This window comes from Cebus imitator, unplaced genomic scaffold (genome assembly GCF_001604975.1).
Source record: "Cebus imitator isolate Cc_AM_T3 unplaced genomic scaffold, Cebus_imitator-1.0 Scaffold427, whole genome shotgun sequence".
In the NCBI taxonomy this organism is placed as follows: domain Eukaryota; kingdom Metazoa; phylum Chordata; class Mammalia; order Primates; family Cebidae; genus Cebus; species Cebus imitator.
In genome coordinates this window covers 1813825-1836760 of record NW_016107742.1, presented here as the reverse complement: position 1 = coordinate 1836760, position 22936 = coordinate 1813825, and the positions used below count along the sequence as shown (strand labels likewise).

General features: G+C 42.3%; 1 protein-coding gene across 2 annotated transcripts in view; it reads left to right on the top strand.

Moving 5' to 3' along the window:
• Positions 1-22936, top strand: part of FCRL5 (Fc receptor like 5) — a 38624-nt gene that overhangs the window by 4886 nt on the left and 10802 nt on the right. The window contains exons 4-10 of one of the 2 annotated variants that reach the window (XM_017510069.2): positions 1353-1601; positions 1870-2154; positions 3280-3558; positions 7019-7297; positions 10109-10387; positions 18641-18919; positions 22081-22359. In XM_017510069.2, coding sequence (XP_017365558.1) covers positions 1353-1601; positions 1870-2154; positions 3280-3558; positions 7019-7297; positions 10109-10387; positions 18641-18919; positions 22081-22359 — 1929 coding nt within the window. The remainder of the gene's footprint in view (positions 1-1352; positions 1602-1869; positions 2155-3279; positions 3559-7018; positions 7298-10108; positions 10388-18640; positions 18920-22080; positions 22360-22936) is intronic. The other variant, XM_037731863.1, reaches the window with a different exon arrangement.

Below are 22936 nucleotides of genomic sequence, written 5' to 3'. Positions count from 1 at the left end.
CTTGGAATACAACCAGACAAGCAATGGGATTAGCTGCTTAGCTTTAAACATTAAAATGAAGAAAATTTTTACTTGAATGGATTAATGTCTCTAAACCTGTAGTTCTTAAAGTTTGATTTGGGCAGCTTTTCCATCATACAGATACTCAGGGCCTACCCTATATTTATTGAATCAAAATCTATAGGAGTGGGGCCCAGCAATTTGTATTTTTTACAAGCTTCTCAGGTAACAGAAAGTCTAAGGAGTAATTCATTTGAATGGTTTCTGAATCTATGTATAGTTTTTTTGTTTTGTTTTTTGAGATGGAGTCTCGCTCTGTCACCCAGGCTGGAGTGCAGTGTCACTATCTTGCCTCACTGCAACCTCCGTCTCCCTGGTTCAAGCGATTCTCCCACCTCAGTCTCCCTAGTAGGTGTGACTACAGGAGCCCACCATAATGCCTGGCTAATTTTTGTGTTTCTAGTAGAGACGGGGTTACCCCATGTTGCCCAGGCTAATCTTGAACTCCTGGGCTCAAGCTATCTGCTCGCCTGGGCCTCTTAAACTGCTGGAATTAAAAGTATGAGCCACTGCACCCGGCCCCTATGTATAGTTTTAAGTCATATTATTTACTTGGAATAATACGTGGCAGAAGGGTTGTTCACTCTTATGGGTAGATAATGCATAGGTAGATAACTATACACAGAAAGAAAGATGAAGTAAGAGACATTTCCTCTTTTGCCCTAAAATCACCAGTTTTGAAATTGAAGTCATAGCATCCTTGAACGTAGTGGAAGCAGTGTACTAGCAAGGAATAAATAAAATGCTTAAGCTCTTTGACTTAACACACCCTCTCTTAAAAATTTGCCTACTGAAACAATCATAGGTGTACATCCCTGAAAATGGCAGACCCTAAAATGGTTTAAAAAAAAGAATACTCATTTTAAAAATTTATGTTACCGCCAGTGAAGAAAAACTGTGAACGTTAAAAATCAGGTTCAGTAATGATACTAATGACGTAGGAAAGTGTTCATAGCATAGTAAGTGAAAGGAAAGTCATCAAATCCACCAGTACAATTTTTATTTCATAAAAGAATACACAAGGACTCTCAATACTTGAAAGTGGAAGAGAAAACTGGAAAAACATGCCAAAATACAGGTGGTGAGGTGGTAGGTGATTTTACTTACATTTCTGCTTTTCAACTTTTCTCAAGGTGTATGCGTTCATTTTTAAATCAGAAAAAAAAAAGAAATGATAATTACTTTAAGAATTCTTTTTCCCAACCCATCTTTTAAAATAAAATCTACTTGGAAAAACAATAAAAAGGGAAACAATGAGATGAACCAAGTAACTGCGGTTGTGTTTCCCATAGCTTCGCTGATCCTGCAAGCTCCGTTTTCTGTGTTTGAAGGAGACTCTGTGGTTCTGAGGTGCCGGGCAAAGGCAGAAGTAACACCGAATACTATTTACAAGGATGATAATGTCCTAGCATTTCTTAATAAAAGCTCTGACTTCCATATTCCTCGTGCAAGTCTCAAGGACAATGGTGCATATCACTGTACTGGACATAAGGGAAGTTGTTGCCCTGTTTCTTCCAACGCAGTTGAAATCCAAGTCCAAGGTAAAGCCTTCATTATTTTGTGAAGTGAGTTGGTCAAAAGGAGACTCCCTGGGTTCATAGAGGTAGAAGAGGAGGAAAAGGGTATGCCACAGGGCACAGTCCTATAAGGACCAGAGGAAGTACAGCAGTGTTTTGGGCAAAAGGAAGCTAGAAATTGATAGCATCCCTTTCTTTCCCTACTTCTGGATGTGCTGCTGCTTGAAATGTGTTTCTCTCCAAAGCAATTCCAGCTTCACTGCTCTGGGACTATTGTGATTCTTCTCTCTAGAGCTGTTTTCACGCCCAGTGTTGAGAGCAAGCTCCTTCCAGCCCATCAGCGGGAGCCAAGTGACCCTGACCTGTGAGACCCAGCTCTCTCTAGAGAGGCCAAATGCCCAGCTCCGGTTCTGCTTCTTCAGAAATGACCAGACCCTGGGATCAGGCTGGGGCAGTTCCCCAAACTTTCGGATTGCTGCCATGTGGAGTAAAGATTCAGGGCTCTACTGGTGTAAGGCAGCAACAGTGACTCACAGCATCATATCTGACAGCCTGAGATCCTGGATACAGGTGCAGAGTAAGTGTTGGTGGGATCTGAGGCTTGCTGATGATAGGGCTGGAAAAGTGGGACAGAGCTGCACATCAGCTTGGGTCACCAGCCTCTGTAGAAAGAACCCTTACCTGCAATAATGGGAGTTGTGCAAGCAAAGAGACCCCTACTCTTGTGGACATCTGAGAAGAGCTTAGACCCAGGAAAATCCAAGGAAAGAAATGTCTTTGTTATTTCTTTCAATGCCATTGACTACTACTCTTTCTTTTCTCTCACAGGGCTGTCTTCTCTGACATCATTTTTTTTCTTCTAGGCCCACAGGGATAAGCTGTGGGCTGTGGCAGAGCTCTCTAACTCTGGGGTACAGAGGTATCTTAATGTTGTCCCAATTAACATTAATTACTGGCAATAACCAATGTGAAACTTTCTGCAGGATACAAAGACAGATAGCAACATCACAGTTACTCCCAATACGTAACTCTGGAGGCTTACCATTCCCTAGTTAAGGGTTATAAATATGCACCCCAGATTACATCACCTTCCTTACTAGTATACAGCACCATCCTTACCTCAAAGCTACTGTAGTAATTACGGTGATGAGGGCAAAACAGTTGCTGTGGAGCCCTGTGTCACCCCTCCACTCATGGCAAACTCCAGGCTCACTTCTAAGGAGACAATATGATCATCACCGGACCAGGAGTCAGGACACTAACTCTGGTCCTGGCCAGCCCTGAAAACCTACACAGCCAGGTCTCCTAGTCTCTTTCTGACTCAGTTTTCTCACCTGTAAATAAGGAAGGTCAGTCTGGGCCAAGGGAGAGAGTAGGAGCTGAAGAAAAAGCTCTAGAGGACTATGCTAATCTTTAAGGAAAAACTGTCAATGGCGAATCAATCCCTGAGGCCAATGCAAGTCAAGGGAGAAATGAACAGGAATGGGAAAGAGGACTCAGAGTAATTGGGCACTCCAGGGACAACCTTCCACAGTCATAGGGCAGAGGGAAGGAGCAAGGAGCAGGTGCAGGTAAGGGTGTGTGATTCTGATGACAGCAAGGTAAGGGTGGAGACTGGAGACTGGGCATTTGCATTGAAATTGCCTTGAAATCTACAGTAAGAGGCAAAAGCAATTCTTGACTAATTTTTTCTCTTTCTCAGTGCGCATGTCTCTTCCTGTCCTCACTCTCAGCCCTAAAGACGTCCTGAATTTTGAGGGAACCAAGGTGACACTTCACTGTAAAACCCAGGGATATTCTCCGGACACTTTGTACCGGTTTTATCATGAGCATGTCCTACTGAAGTACAAGTCAGCCCACTTTGCAGAGGGAGCATCTATCAGCTTCTCGCTGACTGAAGAGCATTCAGGGAACTACTACTGCACAGCTAACAGTGGCCATGGCCCCCAGCGCAGTAAGGCTGTGAGACTCTCCGTCACTGGTAAGCCCTGGGTTCCTGCCAATCATCCACCCCTGGCCAAGAGTCCTCTCTTACTAAGCCCTTCAGAAGACGGCATGTACCTTCCAGTTCCCTCTGCTTCTTCCTTGGGACAACCTAATGTCCACCTCCACTCTCTGGCTCACTGAACTAGCTGTCTGCCTCCTGAGCCTTGTTGCATTGCAGTCTGGGTGCCTTCACACCCCTACCTGATGGTGCAGCGGCTTTCTCTCCCTTGGTCCCCAATTTCTCAGAAGAGAAGTCCTTTTCTCGTGTTCTCTACTTGTCTTGTGGCTCCCCAGATGCCTGATTTTCACTCATTATATTATTCTCAATAGACACAGACTCAATTTCCAGGAGCACAGAAGTATCTCCTGTTCTGTTAATATCAGACATTAATCAATAAACCAGAGGCAAAGACAGGTAAGACACAAAGACAAGTAGCTGGATCACCGTTACCCCAGCATGTCCCTCTTGCTCAAGCCTTTTTTAGAGTTGATTTGGGAGTAGGTAAGAATAGCACAGGCAGCACTGGGCTGGGGGCAAGCCAGGAGACAGCTTCACTTCTGCTTGCTTGGCTTAACGCCCTCATAGCTATTCATGCGGCTGTCAAATAGTTACGACCTCAAAAAGATTTCCACTGAGCTTTGGATCTAAGTTTTGAATCATCCATGGGTGGCTAAATGCCAGGTCCAATGTTTAAGGAGACAGCATGATTTGGGCCTATACTGGAGACAGAGGGTCCAGTCTTGGCTGGGCCTGGAAGCAGACTCAGTTTCCTTTCCTGTAAAACATTAACACAAACTTGGAAGACAAGCAAGAATCCATTCCCCCCTATGAATGTGTGAGATTATAAAAGAGAGGACCAGGGAAGCCGGGGGAAGACATCAAATAACGTAGAAAGAGAACAGTGCCCCTACCATTCAGAGGCCTAAGTGGAGACAGTGACATCATGATCAAACACACTCAGAGATGTACAAAGTCCTATTCAATGGCTCGTTTTTTTTCTTCACCTAATATATACTGATTGCATATATTCCACAGACCAGACTGTACTGACATCCAAGGATGCATCTAAGACTAGACAAACCTGGCCCTGCCCACATGGTTCTTAGGGGCTAAAAGCAAATGCAGACAAGTAATAGAGAAAACATCAACCTGAGGATAAAAATACCTGGTGGCTACAGGAACAGATGAAAAGGCACACAAATCTGAACTGGAAAGTGAGAAAAAATTTCTTAGAGGAGCTCATGTATGAGTTGAGACCTGCAGGAGAAGAGAATTGTGGTGAGGGAGGGAGGACACAAGGCAGGAACTGGAGTGGGGGTTGGTTCTTGATGACTGCAGCATACACTGAACAGTGGAGAAACACGGGATGAGGTTGGGCAAGAAGACATGGTTAGAACATACTTAGAAGCAGAGTAAGGGCTTGGGCCATATCTGCAGGAGAATCTGGGCTCCATAAATGGTTTCAATGTTGGGGAAAACCACTCCAGCAGCACCGTGAGAAACCAGTCATAGAGCAGCCAGTTTGGGAAGCAGCCAGGAGTAAAGCAGAGGGTCCAACAAGACAGTGTCCAGTTGGACAGAACCCCTAGGCCAGTCCCAGTAGAGGAGATGGGATATGAGAAGGAAGGACTCTGGCCGAGAAAAGAGGCACTATGAGAGTGCGTCCCACTGTCACCAAGGTCCGAATGTGTTCTGAGCAAAAGAGGGTGAGCTGGTTTGGATAAGGCAAAGCTAACAGATGATGACAGATAAAAACTGAATCACATCCAGTGAATTTAGCCACAAAGTATTCTTTGGCAGAAATACACAGACTAGGACCGGAATACCTGGGTTTGAGTGCTGCCTCTTCACTTACTAGCTGTGTGACTCAACCACTTAGGACCTCAGCACCTTCATCTGCGAAACAGGGACAACAACATCTACCTCAATGAATTGTTGTGATGATTAAATCAGTGTCTGTATACTGATAATGATTTACGTATTATATGTGACAAACATACACACACCAGAACTTAGTTACAGACATTATAGTGTCATTATAACAGATGTCTATTTTATTATTTTTAACATTATCATCATAATTAAATTCAGAAACATGAAAATCAGCTTCAGTAGATTGTTGAGGATACAAACCAAGTTGTAATGGACAAACTGTGCACATGAGGTATGAGATAAGGAAGTAGAGATGATAAATGTAGCTCACTTCTTCCAGAAGAATGACCACAGAAAAGTGGAGAAAGACTGAGGAACTTCAAATGCAAATAGGGTTGTTTTTCTATTGTCTGGTTATTTTCTATCATGGAGAGGGTTAAGCACATGCAAATGGTGTTTGCAAGAAGCCAGTAGAGGTAAGAATGTTTTATCTAGGACAGAGGCAGATGTGCACAGGGTCAAGAGACAGAAGAAGATCCCCGCCCCCAGGCAGGCCAAGGAGGTTTGTTCCATGGTCTCAGGACACAGGAAGGAGTGAGAAGCTGGTGCAGGTAAGGGTGTGGGTCGATTGGTGGCAAGACAAGGGAATTCTTCCTTGAAAGCAACATCTCCTCTGCAAAAGAGAGGCAGGTCATACAACAAGGGGAAGTGGAAGAGGAGAAAAGATAGAGGTCTGATGGAAAAGGAACAGACAGGGAAAGAGCAGCATGCAGGACAGAAGAGCTGGTGAGAGAAGCCTGGGAAGTGGCTCCGTCACCCTGTGGGTGGGTGGGGCCTGGAGACTGAACATCTGCATTGGCCAAACATTGAATGTGTGAACCAAAAACTATCTGAGACAGGTCTCAATCAACTTGTAAAGTATATTTTGCCAAGGTTAAGGACATGTGCCGCGGATTCAGCCCCCTGCCTTCTCCAAAGATGATTTTGAGGGCCTTAATATTTAAAGGGGAAATGACAGATATTGGACAAAGATGAAGAAATTTTTAAAGGTATGGGTAAATAGGAGACAAAGTGTTCATTCTTTTGAGTCTTTGCTAAGCCTTTAGCAGAATACACAATTTATATTTAGGAAGAGGGTAGAGGAATAGTCACTTACGTCTTCCTCTAGCCCAGTGAGTCTGCATTTTAAAATCAAAGAAACAATCAGTATATATTTGTCTCCTGTAAGCAGGGGTGACTTAGAGTTCTGTCTTTTGTCCTGCACCTGTGAAAATCAGCTCTCAATTTACATTGTTAGGGTAAAACAGGACCAGTTAAGACAGAACCATTTAGAGTAAAGATCTTGGGATCCACAAAGAAATTTTTTAGTGGACAAAGTGTGAGGGAAGTATGTAGCTTTTTAAAAAAGTCTTTGTGGTGATCCTATTAAGGAATAAAATGAAAGGCAGGTTTGCCTGACACAGTTCCAGCTTGACTTTTCTCCCTGGCTTAGTGATTTGGGGCTCCCAAGATTTATTTACCTTTTACCAAATCTATAGCAAGAGGCAGAATCAAATCTTGACTAATTTTTTCTCTCTCTCAGTCCCCGTGTCTCGTCCTGTCCTCACCTTCGGCTCTGCTGAGGACCTGAATTTTGAGGGAGCCAAGGCAACACTTCATTGTGAAGCCCAGAGAGGCTCGCTCCCCATCCTGTACCAGTTTTATCACGAGGATGTCATCCTGGAGAGTAGGTCAGCCTACTATACAAGAGGAGTGGCCATCAAATTCTCTCTGACTGCACAGCATTCAGGGAATTACTACTGCACAGCTGACAATGGCCGTGGCCCCCAGCGCAGTGAGGCTGTGAAACTCTTCATCACTGGTAAGCCCTGGGTTCCTGCCAATCATCCACCCCTGGCCAAGAGTCCTCTCTCACCCAGCCCTTCAGAAGTCTGCATGTACCTTCCAGTTTCCTGGGTTTCTTCCTTAGGACAACCTAATGTCCTCCTTCACCCTCAGGCTCACTGAACCAGATGTCTGCCCCTTCGATCCTTGTCCCATTGCAGTCTGGATGCCTTCTCATCCCTTCCTAATGATGCAGCAGCTTTCTCTTCCCTGCTCATCAAATTCAGAGCAGCCAAGTGCTTTTCTTGTGCTCTCCACTTGTCCTGTACATCCACCAGATGCCTGATTTTCATTCACTAAATTGTTCTTAGTAGATATAGACTCATATTCAGTTCCCAGGAGGACAGAAATGTCCCCTGTCCAGTTAATGTCAGACATTAATGAATAACCACATGCAAAGTCATGTAAGATACATTGACAACTAGCTGGATCACAGTAATTCCAGCATGTCCCTCTTGCTCAAGGCTTTCCTTGGGGTTGATTGGGAAGTATTAAGAAAGGCACAGACAGCAGTGTGCTGGGGGCAGGCCAGGAGACAGCTTCACGTCTGCTTGCTTGGCTTAATGCCTTCATGGCTATTCAGGTGGCTGTCAAATAGGACGTCAAAAAAGTTTCTGTTGAGCTTGGATCTGTTTTGGACCATCCATATGTGGCTAAATGCCAGGTTAAAGTTTTAAGGAGACAGTGTCATTTGGGCCTATGCTGGTGACAGAGTGTCCAGTCTTAGCTGGGCAAAGAAGCAGCCTCAGTTTTCTCTCTGATAAAACAATAATACCAGGTTGGAAGATAAACAAGAATCTGGTTGCTCCCCTCCACTCCTCCAACATGGATGTCTGAGATTATAAAAGAGAGGACCCGGGAACCTGAAGGGAGATATCAAATGGCTTAGAAAGAGAACAGTGGCCCTGATATCCAAAGGCCTAAGGAAAGTGGAGACAGTGACATCACGATCAAACATACTCAGAGATGTACAAAGTCCTATTCAATGGCTCATTTCTTTACCTAATAAATACTGATTGCGTATATTCCATGGGCCAGACTGTACTGACATCTAAGAATGCATCTAAGGCTAGACCAACCCGGCCTTGCCCACATGGTTCTTAGTGGCTAATAGCAAATGCAGACAAGTAATAGAGAAAACATCAACCTGAGGATAGAAGTCCCTGGTGGCTGCAGGAGCAGATGGAAAGGCACGCCAATCTGAGTTGGGAAGTGAGAAAAAAATTTTTGGAAGAGCTCATATGTGAATTGAGACCTGCAGGAGAAGAGAATTGTGGTGAGGGAGGGAGGACACAAGGCAGGAACTGGAGTGGGGGTCGGTTCTTGATGACTGCAGCATACGCTGAACAGTGGAGAAACGCAGGATGAGGTTGGGCAAGAAGACATGGTTAGAACATACTTAGAAGCCGAGTAAGGGCTTGGGCCATATCTGCAGGAGAATCTGGGCTCCATAAATGGTTTCAATGTTGGGGAAAACCACTCCAGCAGCACCGTGAGAAACGGGTCATACAGCAGCCAGTTTGGGAAGCAGCCAGGAGTAAAGCAGAGGGTCCAACAAGACAGTGTCCAGTTGGACAGAACCCCCAGGCCAGTCCCAGTAGAGGAGATAGGATATGAGAAGGAAGGACTCCGGCCGAGAAAAGAGGCACTATGAGAGTGCGTCCCACTGTCACCAAGGTCCGAATGTGTTCTGAGCAAAAGAGGGTGAGCTGGTTTGGATAAGGCAAAGCTAACAGATGATGACAGATAAAAACTGAATCACATCCAGTGAATTTAGCCACAAAGTATTCTTTGGCAGAAATACACAGACTAGGACCGGAATACCTGGGTTTGAGTGCTGCCTCTTCACTTACTAGCTGTGTGACTCAACCACTTAGGACCTCAGCACCTTCATCTGCGAAACAGGGACAACAACATCTACCTCAATGAATTGTTGTGATATTAAATCAGTGTCTGTATACAGATAATGATTTATGTATTATATGTGACAAATATACACACACCAGAACTAAAACCACTATAGTGTCATTATAAAATAAATATCTATTTTATTTTCAGCATTACTCTCATAACTACATTTGTAATCATGAAAAATCAGCTTTAGTAGATTATTAGGGCTAAAAACCAAGTTGTAATGGACAAAATGTGCACATGAGATATGAGATAAGGAAGTAGAGATGATAAATGTAGGTCACTTCTTCCAGAAGAATGACCACAGAAAAGTGGAGAAACAGACTGTGAGGAACTTCAAATGCAAATAGGGTTGTTTTTGTATTGTCTGATAGTTTTTCTTATATGGAGATAGTTAAACACGTCAAAATGGTGTTTGGAAGAAGCCAATTGAGGTAAGGACTTTATGTCTAGGACAGAGGCAGGTATGCACAAGGTCAAAAGACATAGGAAAATCCCCTTTGGGCAGGCCAGGCATGGCTCTTCCATGGTTGCAGGAAGGAGTAAGGAGCTGGTGCACGTGAGTCTGGTGGTGGCAAGACAAGGAATTTCTTCCTTGAAATTACCATCTCCTCTGCAAAAGGCAGGCAGATCACACAACAAGGGGAGCCGTGAGAGAAGAAGAGACTCGAGGTCTGGTGGAAAATGAACAGACAGGGAAAGACCAGCATGGGGGATAGGGGAGCAGGTGAGAGGAGCCTGGGAAGTTGCTTGGCTACCCTGACAGTAGGTGAAGCCTGGAGACCTTGGACTGGAGACTGGGCATCTGCATGGCCAAGCACTGAAATCTACAGTAAGAGGCAGAAGCAACTCTTGTCTCATTTTTTCTCTTCCTCAGTTCCTGTGTCTCGTCCTGTCCTCACCCTCAGCTCTGCTGAGGCCCTGACTTTTGAAGGAGCCACTGTGACACTTCACTGTGAAGTTCAGAAAGGTTCTCCCCGGATCCTATACAAGTTTTACCATGAGGATGTGCCCCTAGGGAGCAGCTCAACACCCTCTGTGGGAGGAGTGTCCTTCAGCTTCTCTCTGACGGCAGGGCATTCAGGGAACTACTACTGCACAGCTGATAATGGCTTCGGTTCCCAGCGAAGTGAGGCGGTGAGCCTCTTTGTCACCGGTAAGTGCTGGGTTCCTGCCAATCACCCACCCCTGGCTGAGTTCTCTCTCACCCATTCCTTTAGAAATCTGCTTGCACTGTCCAGTTTTCTCCCCTTCTTGGCTTCTTCATCAACTAAGTAACTGGGGTTCTCAGTCCTCATTCAGTCCTGGCTCAGCCAGATCCCCCAAATAGCTCAGTAGATTCCCCAAGTTTTATCAAATGAACTTATGGATTGTATTTTCTTCTCATTCCTCACGTGTTCTATCAGTACACCAATTTATCTTGATGTACAGAGCATGTCCTATTTCTCTACTGACATTTACAAATTAACTCAGCTACAAGCACAGTCTTGTAGATAAATATTGGTCGAGGCCTTAAATTCTCCAAAGGATTTCCAAACAGTTAGAACTCTTATGGTAGATTTGGAAAAGGCTGCTTGTGAATAAAGGAGGAAATGGCTCCCTAGGAACCAGCTCCTCAGACTTCCGGAGTTTTTATGATCCCTTGTTTTCTAACTCACTAAAATCAGTATCATTTTGTTGCATTATTTAAAAACTTTTGTTGAAGTGTGACATACATTCAAGAAACACGTGCAAATTATATGTGCATGATTTGGTGTCTTTTTAGAAGCTAAGTTGCTTCCGTTTTTAATTGAATATTTAGTAGAAAGTAAAAGTTTATTTTCTTTACAGAGAAGCAAAATGGTATGATAGAAGAATCTTGAGCCTGAGGTGTCAGACATGCCCCTAGCATAAGTTTTTGAGTAAAGAGACTATTTTTAAAATGTAAATGTTCTAAAACTACTCCAAAGTCAGAGTGCAATCTATCTAGGAAGCTTCCTGAGTTCATGCATTCTCTATCCCATTACCATGTTTTTATCCATGTTTTACTTTCTTCTCATATTTGGCAGCATCTTAAGCCTCTTTATTTTCGGTTTCTTGACTGTCTCCCTTAATGCCAATGGAATGTGAGCTTCATGGGGACAGAACAGCATCCATCGGGGTCTCCACAACCTCCCTGCACCTACTCAGTGTTTGGCACACAGTAGATCCTCAGTCAACATTTGTAATTTAGTAAACAGATGATATGACAAGATGATAAGAAGGGATTTTTAAAAAATTAGCAAAGCCCAAGAGGAAACAAAAAACAAGCTACTTTAGAAATGAGATACCAATTTGAAGCAGTAATAATAGAATGGAAGCCTTTGAAAAAAGTTAATTGAATGAAAAATCAGTGTGAGAAAATAATACAGAATGCAAAGTAGAAAGGCAGAGAAATAAAGGCAAGAATTATAATATGGAAATCAGACAGTGGAGCCCCCCCCATTATCCAGTTATATGGATAATTAAAATGGAGACTCTGGAAAAACTGAACTGAAGAGTAAAATGAAACTCAAACATGTAGTAGACATTGTTGGGAAGTAAAGAACACTTGAATATGTAGATGGAAGTAAAGAACACTTGAATATGTAGATCAGAAGACATATGTTGATGAAGTATTGACCTTTGAGGTTAAAAACATATGTATGCGGATCCAAGATGGCTGAATAGGAACAGCTCTGGATTGCAGTTCCCAGTGAAAATGCAGAGGGTGAGTGATCACCGCGTTTCCAAATGAATTTTTACTGCCCACAGACCAGGAGATTCCTGGGCAGAAAAGCACCACGAGTCTCCAGCACACTGTTTCAGCTGGTGCAGCAGGTCTCTGCACAAAAACTCACACAAATCTGGGCACCGTTTCAACTGGCATGAGGAATGCCTGGGAAACAGAGTAGCCCATTCAACTGAAAAAAAGGGGGCTGAAATAGGGAGCCAGGCGATTTAGCTTGGCCAGTCCCACCCTGACAAAGACCAGCAATCTGAAACGCTCTGGACTGAGAGTTTCACAGCAAGCACAGCTGGACCCAGGACGGTCCAGCTCTGTGGGGGGAAAAGCATCTGCCATTACTAAGGCAGTCTGCCACTACCAAGGCAGTTTGCCATTACTGAGGCAGTCCACCAATACCGAGGCAGTCCGCCATTACCGAGGTGGTCCACCATTAGCAAGGCAATTCTCCATTACCGAGACAGTCTGACATTACAGAGACAGTCTGCCATTACAGAGGCAGACCGCCATTACCGAGGCAGTTCTAACTATACCTCTATAAACAAAACTGCAAGAAAGTTCACACAGCAGCTAAGCAGAGCCCACAGCAGCTCAGCAACACCTCTGCTGGCAGACTGTGACTAGGCTACCTCCTCGCTGGGCAGGCATCTCTGAATAAAGGCAGCAGCATGTCAGGAAATTACAAATAAAGCTCCACCTTCCTGGGACAGAGCACCTGGTAAGAAAAGGCAGCTATGAGTTCCGCTGCAGCAGACATAAACATACCTGCCCAGCAGCTCCAAATGGAACAATGGAGCTCACAGCTCAGCATTTGAGCTCCTATAAGAACAGACTGTCTCCTCAAGCAGCTCTCCAACCCCTGTATGCCCAAAGAGACACTACATAAAGGAGAACTCAGGCTGACATCTGGCGTGTATCCTTCTGGGACAAAGACAGAAGAAACTGGCAGTAACCCTTACTGTTCTGCAGCCGCTGCAGGGTGATCCCCAGGCAAGCAGGTTCTGGAATGGACCTCCAACAGTCCTATAGCAGACAGGCCAGACTGTTAGAAGGAAAACTAAAAAAACAGAAAGAAATAATTTCATCATCAACAAAAACGATGTCCACTCAGAGACGCCATCCAAAAGTCACCAACTACAAAGACCACAGGTAGATAAATCCACAAAGATGGGAAGAAAGCAGCGCAAAAAGGATGAAAACACCCAAAACCAGAACACCTCTCCGCCTCCAAGGAATCACAACTCCTCACCAGTAGGGGAACAAGGCTGGATGGAGAATGAGTCTGATGAACTGACAGAAACAGGCTTCAGAAGGTGGGTAGTAAGAAACTTCTTTGAGCTAAAAGAACATGTTTTAACACAATTCAAAGAAACTAAGAACCTTGAAAAAAGGTTTGATGAAATGCTAATGAGAATAAACAGCTTAGGGAGGGATATAAATGACTTGATGGAGCTGAAAAACACAACACAAGAACTTCGCAAAGCATACACAAGTTTCAATAGCTGAATCGACCAAACAGAAGAAAGGAAATCAGAGATTGAAGATCAACTCAATGAAATAAAACAACAAGGCAAGACTAGAGAAAAAAGAGTGAAAAGAAATGAACAAAGCCTCCAAGAAATATGGGATTATGTGAAAAGACCTAATCTATGTTTGATAGGCATACCTGAATGTGACAAGAGAATGAATCCAAGATGGAAAACACTCTTCAGGATATTATCCAGGAAAACTTCCCCAACCTAGCAAGGCAGGCCTATATTCAAGTCCAGGAAATACAGAGAACACCACAAAGATATTCCTTGAGAAGAGCAACCCCAAGGCATATAATCGTCAGATTCACCAGGGTTGAAATGAAGTAAAAAATACTAAGGGCAGCCAGAGAAAAAGATCAGTGTACCCACAAAGGGAAGCCCATCAGATTCACAGCAGATCTCTCTGCAGAAACCCTACAAGCCAGAATAGAGTGGTGGCCAATATTCAACATGCTTAAAGAAAAGAACTTTCAACCCAGAATTTCACATCCAGCCAAACTAAGCTTCATAAGCAAAGGAGAAATAAAATCCTTTATGAACAAGCAATTACTGAGAGATTTCATTGCCACCAGGCCTGCTTTACAAGAGCTCCTGAAAGAAGCACTAAACATAGAAAGGAACAGCCAGTACCAGCCACTCCAAAAACATACCAAATGGTAAAGAGCGTCAACACAATGAAGACTGCATCAATTCATGGGCAAAACAACCAACTAGCATCAAAATAGCAGGATCAAATTCACACATAACAATATTAACCTTCAGTGTGAATGGGCTAAATGCCACAATCAAATGACACAGACTGGCAAATTGGATAAAAAGCCAAAACCCACCGGTGTGCTGTATCCAGGAAACCCATCTCACGTGCAAGGATACACATAGGCTCAAAATAAAGGGATGGAGGAAGATTTACCAAGCAAATGGAGGAAAAAAAAAAAAAGGAGGAGTTGCAATCCTAGTCTCTGATAAAATAGACTTTAAACCAACAAAGATCAAAAGAGACAAAGAAGGGCATTACATAACGGTAAAAGGATCAATGCAATAAAAAGAGCTAACAATCCTAAATATATATGACCCAAAACAGGAGCACCCAGATACATAAAGCAAGTTCTTAATGACCTACAAAGAGACTTAGACTCCCACACAATAATAGTGGGAGACTTTAACACTCCACTGTCAATATTAGACAGATCAATGAGACAGAAAATTAACAAGGATATCCAGGACTTGAACTCAGATCTGGACCAAGCAAACCTAATAGACATATACAGAACTCTCCACCCCAAATCCACAGAATATACATTCTTCTCAGCACCACATCACACCTACTCTAAAATTGACCACAAAATTGGAAGTAAATCACTCCTCAGCAAATGCAAAAGAATGGAAATCAAAACAAACAGTCTCTCAGACCACAGTGCAATCAAATTAGAACTCAAGATTCAGAAACTAACTCAGAATCACACAACTCATGGAAACTGAACAACTGGCTCTTGAATGTTGACTGGATAAACATTAAAATGAAGGCAGAAATAAAGATGTTCTTCAAAACTGACAAGAACAAAGACACAATGTACCAGAATCTCTGGGACACATTTAAAGCAGTGTCTAGAGGAAAATTTATAGCAATAAATGCCCACATGAGAATCAAGGAAAGATCTAAAATCGACACCCTGTCGTCAAAATTGAAAGAGCTACTGGAGCAAGATCAAAAAAACTCAAAAGCTAGCAACCAACAGAATGGGAAAAAATTTTTGCAATCTACATGTCTGACAAAGGACTTACATCCAGAACCTACAAAAACTAAAACAGATTTACAAGAAAAAAACCAAACAAACCCATTCAAAAGTGGGTGAAGGATATGAACAGATACTTTTCAAAAGAAGACATACATGAGGCCAACAAACATGAAAAAATGCTCATCATCACTGATCATTAGAGAAATGGAAATCAAAACTACATTGAGATACCATCTCATGCCAGTTAGAATGGCGATCATTAAAAAATCTGGAGACAACAGATGCTGGAGAGGATGTGGAGAAACAGGAACACTTTTACACTGTCGGTGGGAATGTAAATTAGTTCAACCATTGTAGAAAATAGTGTGGCGATTCCTTGAGGACCTAGCAATAGAAATTCCATTTGACCCAGCAATCCTATTACTGGGTATATATACAAATGATTATAAATAATTCCATTATAAAGACACATGCACACGTATGTTCATTGCAGCACTGTTTACAATAGCAAAGACTTGGAACTAACCCAAATGCCCATCAATGATAGAATGGACAGGGAAAATGTGGCACATATACACCATGGAATACTATACAGCCATAAAAAATGATGAGTTTGTATCCTTTGTAGGGACATAGATGAACCTGGAAACCATCATTCTCAGCAAACTGACACAAGAACAGAAAAACAAACACCGCATGTTCTCACTCATAGGTGGGTGTTGAATAATGAGAACACATGGACACAGGGAGGGCAGCATCACACACTGAGGTCTGTTGCGGGGGACTAGGGGAGGGACAGTGGGGGGTAGGAAGTTGGGGAAGGATAACATGGGAGAAATGCCAGATATAGGTGATGGAGATGGAGGCAACAAACCACATTGCTATGTATGTACCTGTGCAACAATCTTGCATGTTATTCACATGTACCCCAGAACCTAAAGTGCAACTATATATATGTATATATATATATATAAAATATATATATGTATGTGTGTATGATTATAGGGAAAAATGCAGTCATCTCAGAAAGAAAAATATTAAGTTAGTCTTAGACTTTGCAGAGCACTCAATGCCAAAGAGAGAGCAATGATATCCAGACTTGGACCTTCGGGGGGAGGAATAATAACTGAGAATTTAATATCAAATCAAAAAGGCACTGTCAAAAATACAGGGATTCAGGAAACTGAGAATGCACTAAGCCTTCTTGAAAAAATCACCTAGTGACAAAATCCAGCCCAACAAGATGCAAATGAACATACAGGACTCATAATGAGGAAACAGGATTATGAAAAGCCAGTTCTGAATCTATGTAGATGATTGGTTCTCAACCCTGGCTGTACATTAGAGTCACCCAAGAACTTCGTAAAGGATACATTACTAAGCCCCTCTCCAGACTAATTCATTCAGAATCTCACAGATGGGGCCACAGAATCGATATTTTTTGACACATCCTTAGGTGAGAATATTGTGTGAACAAGATTGGAAACCACTGATTTAGATATAGAAACAAAGGCTAATCAATTGTGAGAATTATGGTCATAGAATAGAAAGTAACTAGTATAAACACTGAAGATGTAAAAAAAATTGTAACAAAGAAAAATCAGTTGGTCAGAGGAAGAAGAGTGAGTAAAGGAACAATCATTTTCTCATGATTATTATTATTTCAGAGTAAATTGTGAATTATTTCACAATTCAAAAAGAATTGACAGTTTTTAAAAATTAATGACAGATTTCAAAATATCCATTTTGTAAATCATTTCTGAATACTTTTCCAACAGTAACTCTTCGTTAATGGTTTATACTTCACTAAAATTCCATGGAAAACCAACTAGTAGCCTGTAGGGTCACATAGGATAGAACAAGTGAATTCTTCAAGTGGAGCAACCATAGATACTAGGACTGACAAAATAAATAAATGATAAAAATAAACCTGTGCACTGATATGACTATAAATGATCAGGGAAAGAAGAAACAGAAACTCATATACACCATTACTGCAACTGGCATGAGGTGGTATCACATTGTGGTTTTGATTTGCATTTCCTTGATAGTGATGTTGAACGTGTTAATGTGTTTGTTGGCAATCCGCATATCTTCTTTTGAAAATTGTCTATTCATGCCCTTTGCCTACTTTTTGATGTGATTATTTGTTTATTTCTTGATGATTTGTTTGAGTTCCTTGTTGATTCTGGATACTGGTCTCTTGTCAGATGCAGTTTGTGAATATTTTCTCCTACTCTGTGGGTTGTCTGTTTATCTGCTGATTTTTTTTCTTTTTTTTTTTCTTTTTTTTCTTTCTGCTGTGCAGAAGCTTATTAGCTGAATTCAGACTCATCTATTTATTATTGTTTTTGTTGCATTTGCTTTGGTTTGTTGTTCATGAACTCTTTGCCTAAGCCAACATCTAGAAGAGCTTTTTTTTTTTTTTTTAATGGTATATTCTAGAGTTTTTATGGTTTTGGGTCTTAGATTTATGTCTTTGATCTATCTTGAGTTGATTTTTGTATAAGTTGAGAGACAAGGGTCCACTTTCATTCTTCTACATGTAGCTTGCCAATGATCCTAGCACCATTTGCTGCACAGGGTATCTTTCTTCACTTTATGTTTTTGTTTGCTTTGTCAAAATCAGTTGGCTATAAGTATTTGGCTTTATTTCTGGGTTCTCTCCTTCCACTGGTCTTCCTTTCTGTTTTTATGTGAGTACCATGCTGTTCTGGTAACTATAGCCTTGTAGTATAGTTTGAAGTTGGGTATTTTGATGCCTCCAGATTTGCTCTTTTTCCTTAGTCTTGCTTTGGCTATGTGGGCTCTTTTTTGTTCCATATGAATATTAGGATTGGTTTTCCTACTTCTGTGAAGAACGGTGATGGTGTTTTGATGGGAATTGTATTGAATTTATAGATTGCTTTTGGTAGATGGCCATTTTCACAATATTGTTTCTACCCATCCATGAGAATGGGATGTTTCCATTTTATTGTGAAATCTATGATTTATTTCAACAGTGTCCTGTAGTTCTCCCTGCAGAGATCTTTCATTCACCTACTTAAGTGTATTTCTAAGTACTTTATTTTTTCGTGTCATTTAAAAGTTTGAATTTTTTTATTTGATTCTCGCTTGATCACTGTCGGTGGATAGCAGTTCTACTGATTTGTGTACATTGATTTTGTATCCTGAAACTTTACAGAATTCATTTATCAGATCTAGGAGCTTTTTGGATGAGTCTTTAGGGTTTTCTAGGTATACAATTATATCATCAGTGAACAGCAACAGTTTGACTTCTTCTTTTTACCAATTTGGATGCCCTTTATTTCTTTCTCTTGTCTGATTGTTCTGGCTAGGATGGACAGCTGTTTTTAATTTTAAAAATATATGTGTCCCTAACTCATTTTCTCCCTCAGTTCCAGTGTCTCGCCCCATCCTCACCCTCAGGGTTCCCAGGGCCCAGGCTGTGGTGGGGGACCTGCTGGAGCTTCACTGTGAGGCCCTGAGAGGCTCTCCCCCGATCCTGTACCAGTTTTATCACGATGATGTCACCCTGGGGAGCAACTCAGCCCCTTCTGGAGGAGAAGCCTCTTTCAATCTCTCTCTGACTGCAGAACATTCTGGAAACTACTCCTGTGAGGCCAACAATGGCTTGATAGCCCAGCACAGTGACACAGTATCACTCAGTGTTATAGGTAAGTTGACCCAACCAGCAGCACAAAAAAAACAGATCATCTCCCCCAAATTTCCCAATAGCCAAGATTGGAGCTATGGTTTCCAGAGCCATTTGCTGTGTGACATCCTGTTAGGCCTGGCACCTACACAGCCTCCATCTCTGAGTTTTGTATCCTACACATTCAAGAACTTGCACCTTCCCTTCTCTTGCTGTACTTTTCCTGCTAGCAGCAGTCCAGCCACCGTGACCAAAATTCCCCTAACATAGGAGTAAAGGCTTTCAAAATACAAACTATATTCTTGCCAACAGTGATAGTAAGAAAGAAAGTTATAAAGTTCCATGTGCTTCACCTTAGAAGAGATTTAGTTGTGGTTTTCTCTGTCTGCCAATCAATAAAAAGACCAACACAATTCTCTTATTGGCTCACACATTTTTCTCTAGCCTCTCCTGCCCCTGTCCCAGAGTGGTTTGGGCTCCCACCCAAGACCCTTGTTAGAAGACATCCTTCTCCTTCCTCCTTACCTTTTCCTGTTCCATTCAACAACATCATGATCTTCCATGCATCCTTGTCATGGGCTGACTCCTAGTCAGCCCACTCTCAGTGAAGGCTTTGGCACTGCACTTTGTCTTTCTCCCTACCCCACAATCTGTCATCATTTCATGACTCTCATGGCCACATGTATGACTCCCTTAACACCATGGTCTGTCCTCTCCACACCAGTCAGCCACTCCCACATACATATACTACTTCATCTCCAAAATGACAATTTCAAGCCCTTATTATCTGAAAAAACCTCTATCCTTCTATTTGCATCAACCTCTCTTATCACTATTGTTCTCAGACCTGAACAGAATTCCCAGGTCATTAATACCTCTACTCCTTTCCTACTCCATCAGACAATAACTCCTTCCACTGCCACCAACAAATTGAGTGTCTAGCTCTGTATCCACCCAGTAACTCATCTCTCCTTTTCCTAAGTTACAGAGGACTCTCTTCCCTACAGGTGAACATCTCCATCTGGACTCCAGATTTCATCATTTTGTGCATTCTCAGAAGCTATACAACCGATTATCTCTTTCTCCTCTGTGGCCCCCAACATCTCCCTCTCTGTAGGAACCTTCCCACTGGCATTTCACATCCTATATCTCTCCCATATCCAAGGAAAACCCTCTCTTGATCCCACTTATACCTCCATACACTACCGCTTCATGGCTAAACTTCTAAAAATAGCTACCCAGGTTGTTCCCATGTCCCCATTATCCACTAGGCTCTAATCTACTAGGTTTTTCCAACCTCTCCACCAAAATGTTTCTTACCAAGGTCATCGATGACCTCGAGGCTTTAAATCCAATGGCCATTTTTCAATCCTCACCTTCCTTGACATCTCAGATATATTCCATATTGTTTACCTTTCTTCCTTCTTGAGGCCCTCCCTTCAGGGAATCCATCTTCTTCTGTTTCTCTTCTCTCCCTGGCCACTTCTTCTCAGTCTTCTTCATTGGCTTCTCCTTTTATAGAAAACCTTGGCCGGGTGTGGTGGCTCACACCTGTAATCTCAACACTTTGAGAGGCCAAGGCGGGCGGATCACGTGAGGTCAGGAGTTCAAGACCAGCCTGGCCAAAATGGTGAAACCCTATCTTTAAAAATAAATAAATAAATAAGAAAACCTTTAAGCACTGGCATGTCCCAGAACTTTGACTTATGCCCTCTTCTCTTATCTAAATCCTTTGTCTGGATGATCCTGGGCATGGCATCTATAATTATTTCAAAACTTCTATCTCTAAAGGGGACCTTCCACTTGAGCATCTGCATGTGACATATCTTCACTCAAATATCTCAAAAGCTTGTCAATCTGAATATCTCTAAAACTGAACTGCTGACATTCCCCTCCTCTTTCGAAGGTTCCTACTTCTGTGACACACATCTCCCCTCATCAGATACACAAAGCAGAAACAGAGGAGTCTTCCTCAGATTTCTCTTCCTCACTGCTCACAGCCAGTTAATCATTAAGTCCTGCTGATTTGACTTCCTAAATATTTCTCAAATCTTTATCTCTACCACCTCTATCTAGACAAGTCCCGCCATCATTTTGACTACTGCAATGCCATTCATCTACTCTACCCCTTAATTCTACTTCCATTCCACCACAGTCCACTTTATGCACAATGGTCAAAATGGTCTTTTAAAAGCAACAAATTTGATCATCTCACACTCCTGCATAGACAGACTTATAGGCTTCCCATTGCTCTATGAAGAAGGATCAAAATTCTTAGCATGGCTTATCAAGTCCAGCCTAGATTTCCAGCCTCCTATTTCATGGTAGTTTGCAGACTCTTCTCAGTGTGACGCTACCTTATTTCAATAATTCAAATGTGCCAGTCTTATTCCCAACTCAGGGCCTTTGCACATAGTTTGCCTGCCCAGCGAACTCTATACCTCCTTCTTCAACTGGCTAATTTCAATGCTAATTTCAAAGGTCATTTTGTGAGGAAGCTTTCCTTGACAACACATACATTTCATAGTACCCTATCCTTTATCAATTATCAGTTTTTAATTCTATACTTACTGCATTTTTATTTAATTGCTGCCTCTCATCCTTCTATACGGTAGGCTCTATGAGAGCAGGAACTGTCTTTCTCACCATTGATTCCCTAGGACATCATACCATTCTTGGGACTTATTAAATGCTCAATTAATTTTTATTTTTACTCAATTTTATAAAAATTTTTGTTCAATTAATTTTTGATGGGTGAATGAATATAAAAATGAGCAAATAACATGACAATACTCTTTCTGTTGTGGGCCCTATTTCTGATGCAGCCCAGATGCAATTACATCCCTGGTGATATAAGCCGCAAGTCTCTCTTGTTCTTCCTTTTCTTTTGGACTGATTCCTCCTTTCTCCAATTGTCTTTTGACTTCTAAGATACCTGTCAGTTTAATCCTGTTTTCACAATCCTCAAACACATTTGAGTTTGTGTATTTCAGTATTCCAAACTGTTTATAGCGCTACACAAATGTTATTCTTTCTGGAGATCTGAAAATATTGCTGAGTTTTGAGTAACATCACAAGGGCATTAAAAGCTGAGAAAAACATTTTTCCATTTCAAATGTCTTTAGCATGAAGGAATATATTTCAGCAGAAGCAGCTGATGGTTAACTATTTTTCCTCCCTCAGTTCCAGTGTCTCGCCCCATCTTCACCATCAGGGCTCCCAGGGCCCAGGCTGTGGTGGGGGACCTGCTGGAGCTTCATTGTGAAGCCCTGAGAGGCTCCTTCCCGATCCTGTACCTATTTTATCACGAGGATGTCACCCTGGGAAAGATCTCGGCCCTCTCTGGAGGAGGAGCTTCCTTCAATCTCTCTCTGACTACAGAACATTCTGGAATCTACTCCTGTGAGGCAGACAATGGTCTGGAGGCCCAGCGCAGTGAGATGGTGACACTGAAAGTTGCAGGTGAGTGGGCCCCGCCCACCAACCACATAGCCCAGAATTGACTGTGCCTGCTCTCCCACAGCTGACAATGGAGCCACAGAGCTCCTCAGGGCTGTTTGCTTGTGTGGCATCCCAGCACACTTTCTGCCTGCAGAGCCTCCCTGTGAAAGTCTGGGATCCTTTGTGGTACGGTTCCGGGAATCTGAAGTTTCCCAGCAGTCTTCTTGAATGTGATCAAATCCCCTCACTAAAAATGCAAATAAGACTTTTTAGAACATAAACTATATTCTGAACTGAAATTATTATATGAAAGTGAAACCAAAGAATTCTAAATATAGGTTTCTTTGCCCTAGAAAATATTAGGCTGCTTCTTGTCCAGATTCTTCTCTCACTGACTTCCACCAATCCTCTATTCTTGAGTTTCTTGCATTACCGGGGATGTAAATGTTCCTTACATTTCCACAGTAAAAATCCTATGTTAACATAAGCTGTGTGCACAGCTCTTCAGGAGACACACTCAGTGATCTTTAAAGCAAGGGACACAGGTGACCAGGGCAGAAAACAGGAGCAAGATGACATGGAATGGAAACGGCCACCT